General features: G+C 43.3%; 1 protein-coding gene across 1 annotated transcript in view; it reads left to right on the top strand.

The window, feature by feature from the left end:
* Positions 1–12,995, top strand: part of adamtsl3 (ADAMTS-like 3) — a 228,380-nt gene extending 215,385 nt beyond the window's left edge. Inside the window, 7 exon segments of the mRNA XM_064984412.1 lie at positions 882–1,019; positions 1,175–1,465; positions 3,076–3,259; positions 6,266–6,470; positions 6,992–7,095; positions 11,936–12,150; positions 12,634–12,995. Of these exon segments, the coding sequence (XP_064840484.1) occupies positions 882–1,019; positions 1,175–1,465; positions 3,076–3,259; positions 6,266–6,470; positions 6,992–7,095; positions 11,936–12,150; positions 12,634–12,752 (1,256 nt within the window). The 3' untranslated portion in view covers positions 12,753–12,995.
* The last annotated feature ends 2,312 nt before the right edge of the window (positions 12,996–15,307 follow it).

Below are 15,307 nucleotides of genomic sequence, written 5' to 3'. Positions count from 1 at the left end.
GTAAACCTCCACACAACATGATGATAACCTACTGTAAACCTCCACACAACATGATGATAACCTACTGTAAACCTCCACACAACATGATGATAACCTACTGTAAACCTCCACACAACATGATGATAACCTACTGTAAACCTCCACACAACATGATAACCTACTGTAAACCTCCACACAACATGATAACCTACTGTAAACCTCCACACAACATGATGATAACCTATTGTAAACCTCCACACAACATAATGATAACCTACTGTAAACCTCCACACACCATGATGATAACCTATTGTAAACCTCCACACAACATGATGATAACCTACGGTAAACTCCACACAACATGATGATAACCTACTGTAAACTTCCACACAACATGATGATAACCTACTGTAAACCTCCACACAACATGATAACCTACTGTAAACCTCCACACAACATGATGATAACCTACTGTAAACCTCCACACAACATGACAACCTACTGTAAACCTCCAAACAACATGACAATCTACTGTAAACCTCCACACAACATGATGATAACCTATTGTAAACCTCCAAACAACATGACAACCTACTGTAAACCTCCATACAATGTGATGTTATCTTACTGTAAACCTCCATTCAACATGATGATAACCTACTGTAAACCTCCATACACCATGATGATATGTTGAATCTTACCAGGACTAATACAGAAATGAGGGATTAATTAATGAACTATGACAACACTTGAAGCCTGTCCTGAAGGCCCTAGTTAGAACATGGTAGGGGAGGAGGACAGAAACATTCTGCCATATTGTTTAGATTTGACTGTGGTTTCACTTTTCTTGCCCCAGTGAATGATTGATTGACGGATGGATTTATTAATTGGTTGATTGACAGGTCCAGCTCCAGACACAGCTCCAGGCAGAGGTTCTACAATGTCCCAGCAGTTCAAGGAGCTGAGCAGGAGGAGAGTCCTCATGGCTTCACGCATGGGAACCACTGTGACCATCAGACCTGGAGATATCCTACGCATAGGTACTGCACACACGCTTACACAAGTATGAATGACACACACACACACACACACACACACACACACACACACACACACACACACACACACACACACACACACACACACTGCCTCAAGCATTATCATAATGACCAAAGGCCTCCCTCTCTCATTCCAGGATGCCCAGTGGTTCCAGACCATAGAGGGCCTGTCCGTTGGGACTACCAGAACCACACTCTGAAGGAGTCCACCTGGACCGGACCAGACTTTGCCGCAGGACATAGGCTGGGTCCTGGGCAGAATCAGGGTCTGGGTTCTGGTCTGGGTCTTCAGTACCGTATACTGGTAGGAGGTCGTGTTCTGGAGGTGAACACGGTGCAGGGAAGGTTCTCTGGACACTACCGGTGCCAGACCCCCATCCACGACAACACACAGCTGCTGTCTGCTTGGATCCACGTCCATGCTGAAGGTGTGTGTGTGTGTGTGTGTGTGTGTGTGTGTGTGTGTGTGTGTGTGTGTGTGTGTGTGTGTGTGTGCATAAACAGCGCACACACAACTTTCTGCTGGTCATAATTTATAACATTTAATGAGACCCATTCATTGTAATTCCAGGTATGTGTGCAGTCCGATGTTACACTGAACTGTGAACATAGGACTGAACACGTGTGTGCGTGTGTCTTAACTGGTGTGTGTGTTCACTGACTTCTAATGCTCTTATTGTACAAATCAACCCATTCCCTTTGTAGAGCTCCATTAAGTCTCTCTTCTCCCTCCCCTTATGTCCTGTTCTTAACTGGATCAAACACACACATGATGGCTATTGTGCTGTCAGGTCCAACCTCACTTTCAGCTTTTGTCCCAAATAGCACCCTATTTCCCACATAGTGCACTACTTTTGACCAGAGCACTATGGATACATAGTGCAAAAGTAGTGCACTATGTAGGGAACATTGTGTAATTTGGAACATACTCTCATCCTCTCTGTGGATACAGCTGTTAGCTATCACCAGACCCCAATTAACATGGGAATTTGTACCACTCACAGTCATCAGAACATATCTTTCCTCTGAAGAATTTTTATAATTCAGACATGAGGGAAGTGGAGGAGTATGACGTGAGAGAGAGAGAGACAGAGAGAGAGAGAGAGAGAGAGACAGACAGAAAGAGAGGGAGAGAGAGGGAGACAGACAGACAGACAGACAGACAGACAGACAGACAGACAGACAGACAGAGAGACAGACAGAAAGAGAGGGAGAGGGAGAGAGAGGGAGACAGACAGACAGACACAGAGGGAGAGAGAGAGAGACAGAGACAGAGACAGAGACAGAGAGACTCCGGCAGGCAGTGTCTCAGGCATGGTAGTGAACTTAAGCCCTAAACCCTGTATCGTTTTAAGCTGTGCCAAAACCTCTTGGACCCCATGTTGTTTCTAGTTAAACTTCCCTTCTGTCCTTTCTGTGTCCTGAACCGGAGCATTAGTGGGCTCTGGAAGAGCTTAGGCAGAGGGCTGGGACAATTATCAGTAGACTCAAAATATGCAACAGCCCCAGGTTACATCCCAAATGGCACCCTTTTCCATTGTGCACTACTACCTGTAGGTCCTGGTCAAAAGTAGTGCACTATGTAGGGAATAGGGTGCCATTTGGGACAGGCTTGCAGTGTACTCTAGCTAGCTGTGCCTCAACCTTTTATTCGTCGTAATGGGAAGTATTTGAATGACAGTAATGTGATATTATTGAATCAAAATGATAGGCCCAGTGTTGGCCAAACCATAGTTTGCTTTACTGCTATGCTGTGGTATGAAGTCAAACTGGGTAATGAGGATCTGGTTTGCTCTACTTGGTGTCCATGGGTCAGTGTGGTGGTGGTGAGTGTGGTGGTGGGTGGGTCAGTGGATGTACTGGTGGGTGGGTGTTCTGTAGTTCTGTGTGATGTGTTTCTGGCTAGTACTGCTGTGGTGTCAAATCAAATCAAATTTTATAACATATTGTGTATGTGTGAGCGTGAGCGTGCGTGCGTGCTGTGGGGTTTGTTTCAGCTCAATAATGTGTGTGTGTGTGTGCATGCGTTTGTCTCCAGAGTTTGCGTGGCGTCTTGGGGACTGGACGGCGTGCAGCGCCTCGTGTGGGGACCGGGGGATGAGGACACGGAGGGTCCGCTGTGTCACGCCAGAGGGACGTGAGGTCACACCCTCCATGTGTCAACACCTCGACAGACCTGTCTCCTCACAGCTGGCCTGCAACCTGCATGACTGCCCACCCAGGTACACACACACACAGACACACACACACACTCAAACACTCTGACACACACGCAAGCACACGCACACACACTCTCAGACACACACACAATCTCTCACACACACACACACTCTCTCTCAGACACTCACACACACACATAACACGCAAGCACACACACACTATATACATCTGCTTTTCTAGGTAAAACAGATGCGTTGGTTTCACTGACCCCTGAGGAAGAATCTACAGGGAAATAGGTCATTCAGCTTCATGAGCCACTGTCATGAAGAGTCTTGTCTAATATAGTTGTGTCCTAAATGGCCTTGTATAGTGCACTTCTTTTAAACAGATCCCTATGGGCGTCCCTATGGGCCCTGGTCAAAGGTAGTGTACAATATACATGATAGGGAATAGTGGTCCATTTGGGATGTAGGCTATAGCTCCTTATTTAGTCTCCTTCTTCTACTGCTTTATGTCAGCAACTGTCCAAGACCAATATACATAAATCACATTCAGGTCCAAGTTGAGGTTTCATTGTTTTTCCTTGTACTGTAGCAGTCAATAGGGGAGAGTGGGATACGGTGAGACATTTTTTACATTCAGCATCACCCTGTCAAGGGAAATATAGTATTCTTTCTACCAAAGATATCTAAATATATTGCAGAATATTACAGTTTTTTTAATTGCTAACAAGCATCGGTCAATACTGAAGACACTTTTTCCAAACTCTTCACACAGTCTGCATCACCAACATGCATCTTGGTGTAACGGATGTGAAACGGCTCTTAGTTAGCGGTGCGCTAAATAGCGTTTCAATCGGTGACGTCACTTGCTCTGAGACCTTGAAGTAGTAGTTCCCCTTGCTCTGCAAGGGACGCGGCTTTTGCGGAGTGATGGGTAATGATGCTTTGAGGGTGACTGTTGTTGCTGTGTGCAGAGGGTCCCAGGTTCGCGCCCGGGTATGGGCGAGGGGACGGTTTAAAATTATACTGTTACATTGGGCAAACAGTTCATCTCACCTCCAAAACTCACTCAAACCTCCAAAACACTTTATATGTGTCTCAAAATAAGCTAGTTTCGACCAGAACACTGGCAACAGTTCTCACTCAGAAAGCGTACATTGTCACTCATAACACACTGACCTAAATAACAACAGGGAGCATTACATAAATGAGGAACTTTTTCTTTGAAGTTTGAATGAATTTTCAGTATTTATCAGTATTTCATTATAGAATAAGAATAACACATTTTCACTTTATTGACTGTACTAAAGTATATGGAACAAGAATGAATCAGAAATGCAGCAATTTGCTTCAATAGCCTTTGCATATAGTGATTTAGTTGTGAAAAATAAAAAGTTTAAACAAAAAATGAATCCCGAAAAATTACAACAAAAAAACATCAATCAATAATCACTCATACTGTACAGTACTGTGAGGGTTCTAGTTCTCATCAACATGTATAGTATAATCACTCATAGTGTTCAGTACTGTGAGGGTTCTAGTTCTCATCAACGTGTATAGTATAAATCAATCATACTGTACAGTACTGTGAGGGTTCTAGTTCTCATCAACGTGTATAGTATAAATCACTCATACTGTACAGTACTGTGAGGGTTCTAGTTCTCATCAACATGTCTAGTATAATCACTCATATTGTACAGTACTGTGAGCGTTCTAGTTCTCATCAACATATATAGTATAATCACTCATACTGTACAGTACTGTGAGGGTTCTAGTTCTCATCAACATGTCTAGTATAATCACTCATACTGTACAGTACTGTGAGGGTTCTAGTTCTCATCAACATGTATAGTATAATCACTCATACTGTACAGTACTGTGAGGGTTCTAGTTCTCATCAACATGTATAGTATAATCACTCATACTGTACAGTACTGTGAGGGTTCTAGTTCTCATCAACATGTATAGTATAACACTCATACTGTACAGTACTGTGAGGGTTCTAGTTCTCATCAACATGTATAGTATAATCACTCATACTGTACAGTACTGTGAGGGTTCTAGTTCTCATCAACATGTATAGTATAATCACTCATACTGTGCAGTACTGTGAGGGTTCTAGTTCTCATCAACATGTATAGTATAATCACTCATACTGTACAGTACTGTGAGGGTTCTGGTTCTCATTAACATGTATAGTATAACACTCATACTGTACAGTACTGTGAGGGTTCTGGTTCTCATCAGCATGTATAGTATAATCCCTCATACTGTACAGTACTGTGAGGGTTCTGGTTCTCATCAGCATGTAATCATATAATCACTCATGGGGCGGCAGGGTAGCCTAGTGGTTAGAGCGTTGGACTAGTAACCGAAAGGTTGCAAGTTCAAACCCCCGAGCTGACACGGTACAAATCTGTCGTTCTGCCCCTGAACAGGCAGTTAACCCACTGTTCCTAGGCCGTCATTGGAAATAAGAATTTGTTCTTAACTGACTTGCCTAGTTAAATAAAGGTAAAATTAAAAATTAAAAACTCATGCTGTACAGTACTGTGAGGGTTCTAGTTCTCCCTCTCTCCTGCATTTGGCCACAAGTTCTCATCAACGTCATATCTTCTCTGGCGATGCATCTTGGAAAGTGTCTTCTGGAATGTCTAATCCAACCCTGGCAGTCTTCAGGAGAAGTGTCTTCTTATTTTCTGTATAGTTTCCTAGAAACAAGAGTAGCTCAACTTACCCCTTTGGCTCAACATACCCCAGCCTGCCCTACCCACTGAAATCCCTGGGCAGAACATCCTGATCATTGGGATATGTGGCCCTATGCATTAAAGAGGCTAGCCAGGGTCTAACACTACATGGGTAGTTTTATTCCTTCCTTCCCCCTGAACCTGGTTCCTCTCTGGGTTTCTTCCTTCTAGGGAGTTTTTCCCGGCCAATATGTTTAGACTTTTCCTTCTGCTTTGCTTGCTCTGTAGAGGTTCAGGTCAGGTAACTGTAAAGCACTTTGTGAAAAGGGATTTATATAATCAATGTTATTTGATTGATTGATTGATTGTTCTCTTCCAGCTGGGTAGCATCCGTGTGGTCTAAGTGTTCCACTTCCTGTGGGCGGGGCTGGAGACAGCGGCAGGTGTCCTGTGGGCAGGTGGAGTCGGGGGGAGCGGTGAGGACGCTAGCGCCATCTGTCTGTGGGAGGAACACACGGCCTGCAGACAGACAGGAGTGTACCTGCGACAACTGTCCAGCCTGGGTTACCAGCCCCTGGGGAAAGGTAGAGACTCAGGCACAAACACACACAGAGACACCCACACCTGCCCCCACACTCGCACACACATCCGCACAAACACACACAGACACACACACACCTAAACAGACACTCATGGACAGACGCACCCACACCTACACACACAGACCACACAGACACACACAGACACCATACACACACAGACACAACAGACACCACACACACACACAGAAGACACACAGACACACACACAACTATTTTCCACAACATTACCTTTGTTATCATTGACATACATGCATGATGTTTGAATACTGTGTACTTGATGTTCTGGGATGAAGTTTCCTCTAGATGCAGACCTAGGTTCAGCTTCTCCTTCCCCAACTTTAACCTTTAGTGGGGGGATATGCTAAACTGACCCAAGATCACTGTCTAGGGCCAATTGCCATCTACTCCAAACAACACATTACTACAAAGAAGTCCTGAATAAAGTTGTAAGGCTGTGAAACGTTCCTTGTTTACTATTGTGAGAACATGTTAATTGCCCACAGTGCTCGGGGAAATGTTTGGGTCCCACCCTCACAGTCCAGAAGAGGTCGGTGATATGTAGACATGTCAACGGCACCACACACCCTGACTGTGACCCCAGAGAAAGGTAAACACACAACCACAGGAGGTTGGTGGCACATTAATTGGGGAGGACGGGCTCGTGGTAATTTATGGAGCGGAATCAGTGGAATGGTATCAAATACATCAAACACATGGTTTCCATTCCATTTGTGCCGTTCCGACCATTATTATGAGCCATTCTCCCCTCAGCAGCTTCCTGTGACACACACACACCTACACACAAACACACACACACACACAAACACACACACACACACACAAACACATGCACACACACACACAGTCTAATTTCCTCCTGTCTCGTTTAGCTGAATCTGGACATGAATAGCGTGGTTGTTGAACAAGTTGAGGAGACTAAAATACTTGGTGTTACCTTAGATTGTAAACTGTCATGGTCAAAACATATTGATTTAATGGTTGTAAAGATGGGGAGAGGCCTGTCCGTGATAAAGATATTTTTTGACACCACACTCCACAAAGCAAGTCCTGCAGGCTCTAGTTTTATCATATCTTGATTATTGTCCAGTCATGTGGTCGAGTGCTGCAAAGAAGGACCTAGTTAAGCTGCAGCTGGCCCAGAACAGAGCGGCATGTTTTGCTCTTCAATAATATGCATGACAGTCTCTATTAGCTAAGAGTTGAGGAATAACTGACTGTATTGCTTCTTGTTTTTATAAGAAACAGGAATTAGTTGGACATTCCAAATTGTTTGGATAGTCAACTTACACACAGCACTAACACACACACACCCCACCAGAGGTCTTTTCACAGTCCGCAAATACAGAATGAATTCAAGGAAACGTACAGTATTATACAGAACCATGAGTTTACGGAACTCCCTTCCATCTTATATACAGTATTATACAGAACCATGAGTTGACGGAACTCCCTTCCATCTTATATACAGTATTATACAGAACCATGAGTTTACGGAACTCCCTTCCATCTTATATACAGTATTATACAGAACCATGAGTTCACGGAACTCCCTTCCATCTTATATACAGTATTATACAGAACCATGAGTTTACGGAACTCCCTTCCATCTTATATACAGTATTATACAGAACCATGAGTTCACGGAACTCCCTTCCATCTTATATACAGTATTATACAGAACCATGAGTTGACGGAACTCCCTTCCATCTTATATACAGTATTATACAGAACCGTGAGTTGACGGAACTCCCTTCCATCTTATATACAGTATTATACAGAACCGTGAGTTTACGGAACTCCCTTCCATCTTATATACAGTATTATACAGAACCGTGAGTTCACGGAACTCCCTTCCATCTTATATACAGTATTATACAGAACCATGAGTTTACGGAACTCCCTTCCATCTTATATACAGTATTATACAGAACCATGAGTTGACGGAACTCCCTTCCATCTTATATACAGTATTATACAGAACCATGAGTTGACGGAACTCCCTTCCATCTTATATACAGTATTATACAGAACCATGAGTTGACGGAACTCCCTTCCATCTTATATACAGTATTATACAGAACCATGAGTTGACGGAACTCCCTTCCATCTTATATACAGTATTATACAGAACCATGAGTTTACGGAACTCCCTTCCATCTTATATACAGTATTATACAGAACCATGAGTTTACGGACCTCCCTTCCATCTTATATACAGTATTATACAGAACCATGAGTTCACGGAACTCCCTTCCATCTTGTATACAGTATTATACAGAACCATGAGTTCACGGAACTCCCTTCCATCTTATATACAGTATTATACAGAACCATGAGTTCACGGAACTCCCTTCCATCTTATATACAGTATTATACAGAACCATGAGTTCACGGAACTCCCTTCCATCTTGTATACAGTATTATACAGAACCATGAGTTTACGGAACTCCCTTCCATCTTATATACAGTATTATACAGAACCATGAGTTGACGGAACTCCCTTCCATCTTGTATACAGTATTATACAGAACCATGAGTTTACAGAACTCCCTTCCATCTTATATACAGTATTATACAGAACCATGAGTTGACGGAACTCCCTTCCATCTTATATACAGTATTATACAGAACCATGAGTTTACGGAACTCCCTTCCATCTTATATACAGTATTATACAGAACCATGAGTGCATGGGACTCCCTTCCATCTTATATACAGTATTATACAGAACCATGAGTTCACGGAACTCCCTTCCATCTTATATACAGTATTATACAGAACCATGAGTTTACCGAACTCCCTTCCATCTTATATACAGTATTATACAGAACCATGAGTTCACGGAACTCCATTCCATCTTGTATACAGTATTATACAGAACCATGAGTTCACGGAACTCCCTTCCATCTTATATACAGTATTATACAGAACCATGAGTTCACGGAACTCCCTTCCATCTTATATACAGTATTATACAGAACCATGAGTTCACGGAACTCCCTTCCATCTTATATACAGTATTATACAGAACCATGAGTGCATGGGACTCCCTTCCATCTTATATAGCGCAAGTGAACAGAAAACCTAGTTTTTTTTTAAAACTAATAAAGCAACACCTCACGGCACAACTCCTCTCCCTCATGTGACCTACTGGTTGTGTGTATGTACTGACATGTGACCTACTGGTTGTGTGTATGTACTGACATGTGACCTACTGGTTGGGTGTATGTACTGACATGTGACCTACTGGTTGTGTGTATGTACTGACATGTGACCTACTGGTTGTGTGTATGTACTGACATGTGACCTACTGGTTGGGGGCATTTACTGACATGTGACCTACTGGTTGTGTGTATGTACTGACATGTGACCTACTGGTTGTGTGTATGTACTGACATGTGACCTACTGGTTGTGTGTATGTACTGACATGTGACCTACTGGTTGTGGGTATGTACTGACATGTGACATACTGGTTGTGTGTATGTACTGACATGTGACCTACTGGTTGTGGGTATGTACTGACATGTGACCTACTGGTTGTGTGTATGTACTGACATGTGACCTACTGGTTGTATGTATGTACTGACATGTGACCTACTGGTTGTGTGTATGTACTGACATGTGACCTACTGGTTGTGTGTATGTAGTGAAATGTAACCTACTGGTTGTGTGTATGTACTGACATGTGACCTACTGGTTGTGTGTATGTAGTGAAATGTAACCTACTGGTTGTGTGTATGTACTGACATGTGACCTACTGGTTGTGGGTATGTACTGACATGTGACCTACTGGTTGTGTGTATGTACTGACATGTGACCTACTGGTTGTGTGTATGGACTGACATGTGCCCTACTGGTTGTGTGTATGTACTGACATGTGACCTACTGGTTGTGTGTATGTACTGACATGTGACCTACTGGTTGTGGGTATGTACTGACATGTGACCTACTGGTTGTGTGTATGTACTGACATGTGACCTACTGGTTGTGTGTATGTACTGACATGTGACCTACTGGTTGTGTGTATGTAGTGACATGTGACATACTGGTTGTGTGTATGTACTGACATGTCACCTACTGGTTGTGTGTATGTACTGACATGTGACCTACTGGTTGTGTGTATGTACTGACATGTGACCTACTGGTTGTGTGTATGTACTGACATGTGACCTACTGGTTGTGTGTATGTACTGACATGTGACCTACTGGTTGTGTGTATGTACTGACATGTGACCTACTGGTTTGTGTATGTATGTCATGTGACCTACTGGTTGGGTGTATGTACTGACATGTGACCTACTGGTTGTGTGTATGTACTGACATGTGACCTACTGGTTGTGTGTATGTACTGACATGTGACCTACTGGTTGTGTGTATGTACTGACATGTGACCTACTGGTTGTGTGTATGTAGTGAAATGTAACCTACTTGTTGTGTGTATGTACTGACATGTAACCTACTTGTTGTGTGTATGTACTGACATGTGACCTACTGGTTGTGTGTATGTACTGACATGTGACCTACTGGTTGTGTGTATGTACTGACATGTGACCTACTGGTTGTGTGTATGTACTGACATGTGACCTACTGGTTGTGTGTATGTACTGACATGTGACCTACTGGTTGTGTGTATGTAGTGAAATGTAACCTACTTGTTGTGTGTATGTACTGACATGTGACCTACTGGTTGTGTGTATGTACTGACATGTAACCTACTTGTTGTGTGTATGTACTGACATGTGACCTACTGGTTGTGTGTATGTACTGACATGTGACCTACTGGTTGTGTGTATGTACTGACATGTAACCTACTTGTTGTGTGTATGTACTGACATGTGACCTACTGGTTGTGTGTATGTACTGACATGTAACCTACTTGTTGTGTGTATGTACTGACATGTGACCTACTGGTTGTGTGTATGTACTGACATGTGACCTACTGGTTGTGTGTATGTACTGACATGTAACCTACTTGTTGTGTGTATGTACTGACATGTGACCTACTGGTTGTGTGTATGTACTGACATGTGACCTACTGGTTGTGTGTATGTACTGACATGTGACCTACTGGTTGTGTGTATGTACTGACATGTGACCTACTGGTTGTGTGTATGTACTGACATGTGACCTACTGGTTGTGTGTATGTACTGACATGTGACCTACTGGTTGTGTGTATGTACTGACATGTGACCTACTGGTTGTGTGTATGTACTGACATGTGACCTACTGGTTGTGTGTATGTACTGACATGTATGTGGAACTGAACAAACACATGTATGTATATAAATTGTAAAGTCTTTTGTCTGTAATGTATTTTTTGTTATGTGTCAGATTCCAGTAAGACTCGCTGTCTCCATTGGTTCCGGCTAAAGGGGATCCTAATAAAATCAAATCCTTCCCTCTATCTCTCTTTGTCTCTCTCAGGCCCGTCTCAGTGCGTAACTGTTCATCGGAGCTGTGTGACGTACACTGGCGTGTGGGGCCGTGGCGAGCATGCACGGCAGCCTGTGGCAGCGGGTTTCAGTCTCGCAGGGTGGACTGTGCCCACCTCAGGAGTGGCAGAACCCTGGCAGACCAACACTGCACCTGGCACAGACGCCCAGCCACCTGGCAGCACTGTAACGCCACCACCTGTGGAAGTGAGTGTGTAGTGTTTTTACCATGTCACCATATTGCCCTCACTGCCTTTCCTCTGGCTTCCGAAGCTGGGGAATATGTCATTGGAGTGGCTTGGCAGAAGTTTGACTAAAAAAACACCTTTTATAAAAACGGTGACTTTGCACAAGTAAAATCACACAAACTCTCTTTTTAAACTGTTAAGCGGCTTTTTAACCGTCCAGACCCAAATCTATATGGACATTTACACTGATATTGAGTTTTAGCCCGAATTTGACGTTAAGCCATACTCCTTTGCTTTCTGCTACTTTTTAATGGAAATGTGGCATGCGTCCCAAGTGGCATTCTATTCCCTATATAGTACTACTGTTTACCAGAGTCCTACAAGAGCCCTGGTCTAAGTAGTGCACTATAAAGGAAATAGGGTGCCATTTGGGACTTAACCATGTTCCTCTGTGGGGAGAATGGATGTTATTTTATCCCTCTGTCTCTGTGTCTCTGTGTAGGTGAATGTAAAGACACCACCCACTACTGTGCCGTGGTGAAGAGGTTAAAGCTTTGCCCCATCGACATGTACAAGCAGAGGTGTTGTGAGTCCTGTTTACAGGAGGATGGCTCCACCTAGTGTTCTAGGAGGAAGTTGCCCCTAGATGCTGGTCTTGGGTTAGTTTTGCATTTCCTCCACTAGGGGTTAAGGCTGGGAATAGGGAGGGGAAGCTGATCCTAGATCTGTACCTAGAGGAAACCCCTGAGCGTTGAGACACAGTGTGGACAACATAACTCTTGGAAGCCATAGATGGATGGATGGAGGGATGGATGGAGGGATGGAGGGATAGATTGAAGGAGGGATGGACAAAGGAGGGATGGATTGAGGCAAGGAGGGAGGGAGGGAGGGATTGGGGAAGGGTGAGCGTCTGCTAAATGCTCTGGATAAGAGTGTCTGCTAAATGACTTAAATGTAAATGTTAAATGGAGGGATGGATGGATGGAGGGAGGGATAGATTGAAGGAGGGATGGATTGAGGCAGGGAGGGAGGGATGGATGGATGGAAGGAGGGATGGATGGATGGATGGATTGAGGGAGGGAGGGAGGGATGGATAGAGGGATAGATTGGGGAAGGGAGGGATGGATGGATGGATGGAGGGATAGATTGGGGAAGGGAGGGATGGGATTGGATGGATGGAGGGATAGATTAAGGGAGGCATGGATGGATGGATGGGGGATAGATGAAGGGGGTGGATGGATGGAGGGATTAATTGAGGGATGGATGGAGGGATAGATTGAGGAAGGGATAGATGTATGGAGGGATAGATTGAGGCAGGGATGGAGGGATGGATTGAGGGATGGATGGAGGGATAGATTGAGGGAGGGGTGGAAGGAGGCTTGGATTGAGGGAGGGAGGTATGAATGTATGGAGGGATAGATCAAGGGAGGGATGGATGGAGGATTAGATTGAGGGATGGAGGGAGGGAGGGATGCATTGAGGGAGGGAGTGATGGATGAAGGGATAGATTGAGGGAGGGCTGGATAGAGGCTTGGATTGAGGGAGGGAGGGATGGATGGATGGTGGGATAAATTGAGGGAGGGAGGGATGGATGGAGGGATAGATTGAAGGAAGGATGGAGGCTTGGGTTGAGGGAGGGTGGGACCATGTAACATGGTAGACTGGTCATAGCCTGAGACTGTTTGGAGTCTGCTTTAAAGACACTACCACCACAACATTGAGGAAATCTTTCTCACTTTTTCATCACAACCTAAATGGATATTCCTCCCAATAATGATGCCCCAATGGCTTGATTAGACTGAGAAAATACACAGGGGATTTTTGTCGGAGACCCTTTGGTGAAGACAAGCGTGCACAGATATGGAGTGAAGGAATTTTTTAGTTGGCCCAACCAATGTAATTTGATGCAAGCCTCAAATCTGGACCTATGGCCTTAGAAATATAACACTTTACCAATACTAGCTATTTTCCCAATGACACATGTAACAAGTGAGTGCAAAGGTGTGTGTGAAGTGTGTGCTGTTAACCCATTCCTAAAGGAGAGAGCAGTCTTTAAATGGCCTTGTCATTGTTTTCCACGGTAATGTGCACTGAATGGACGAACAGAAAGAAAGAATGCTCTAGCAACAAAACACCAATAGAAGCAGTGGTTTATGGGTATTCTGTGTTTATTTTTTAATTTATAACAAGTGCATGTATGAATATACTGTACACAGTGGTGGGGAAAGTACCGAATTGTCATACTTGAATAAAAGTAAACATACCTTAATAGAAAATGACTCAAGTAAAAGGGAAAGTCATCCAGTAAAATACTACTTGAGTAAAAGTATAAAAGTATTTGGTTTTAAATATACTTAGGTATCAGAAGTAAAAGAATAAATCATTTCAAGTTCCTTATATTAAGCAAACCAGACGACACCATTTTCTTATTTTTTATTTTAAAACACACTCAGACATAATTTACAAACTACGCATGTGTGTTTAGTGAGTCTGCCAAATCAGAGACAGTCGGGATGACCAGGGATGTTGTCTTGATAAGTGCGTGTATTGTAACATTTTCCTGTCCCGCTAAGCATTCAAAATGTAACAAGTACTTTTAGATGTCAAGGAAATGGTATGGAGTAAAAAGTACATTATTTTCTTTAGGAATGTTGTGAAGTACATGTAAAGTACACATACACAGAAAAAAACGACTTAAGTAGTACTTCAAAGTATTTTTACTTAAGTACTTTACACCACTGACTGTACATGTACATACAGTATACAGTAGGAACTGGATGTGTGATGCAGACTCCTATAAGACCATTGACATGTGTGAAGGCAAAGGGATGTCAGATTGTAGTGGAACGTCTTTGACATAAGAAAACAACCATCCGAACCAAATCATTTGCATTAGAACCTACTAGTCAGACAGTAGGAGGAAAAGCGATTTCAACATGATTTATTGGATATTGCATATTTGCCATAACAGTTAACATTCAATGTGTACATACATTTGAAACATATTCATCAGAGTACAGTGCATACAGTAGTATGTATTATGCAAGATAATAATTGTCCACAGAAATGATCACTGTTGGAATAAATAGGCCCTGCAGTGACAGAGAGGTGTGGGTTGTGTTCCCAATGGCACCCAATCATATTCCCTACATCAGGGGTTGGAAACACGGCGGGCC

The sequence above is a fragment of the Oncorhynchus masou genome, chromosome 2, assembly GCF_036934945.1.
Source record: "Oncorhynchus masou masou isolate Uvic2021 chromosome 2, UVic_Omas_1.1, whole genome shotgun sequence".
Taxonomy (NCBI): Eukaryota; Metazoa; Chordata; class Actinopteri; order Salmoniformes; family Salmonidae; genus Oncorhynchus; species Oncorhynchus masou.
Note: the sequence above shows the minus strand (reverse complement) of the source record. Positions and strands in the feature narration are given on the sequence as shown.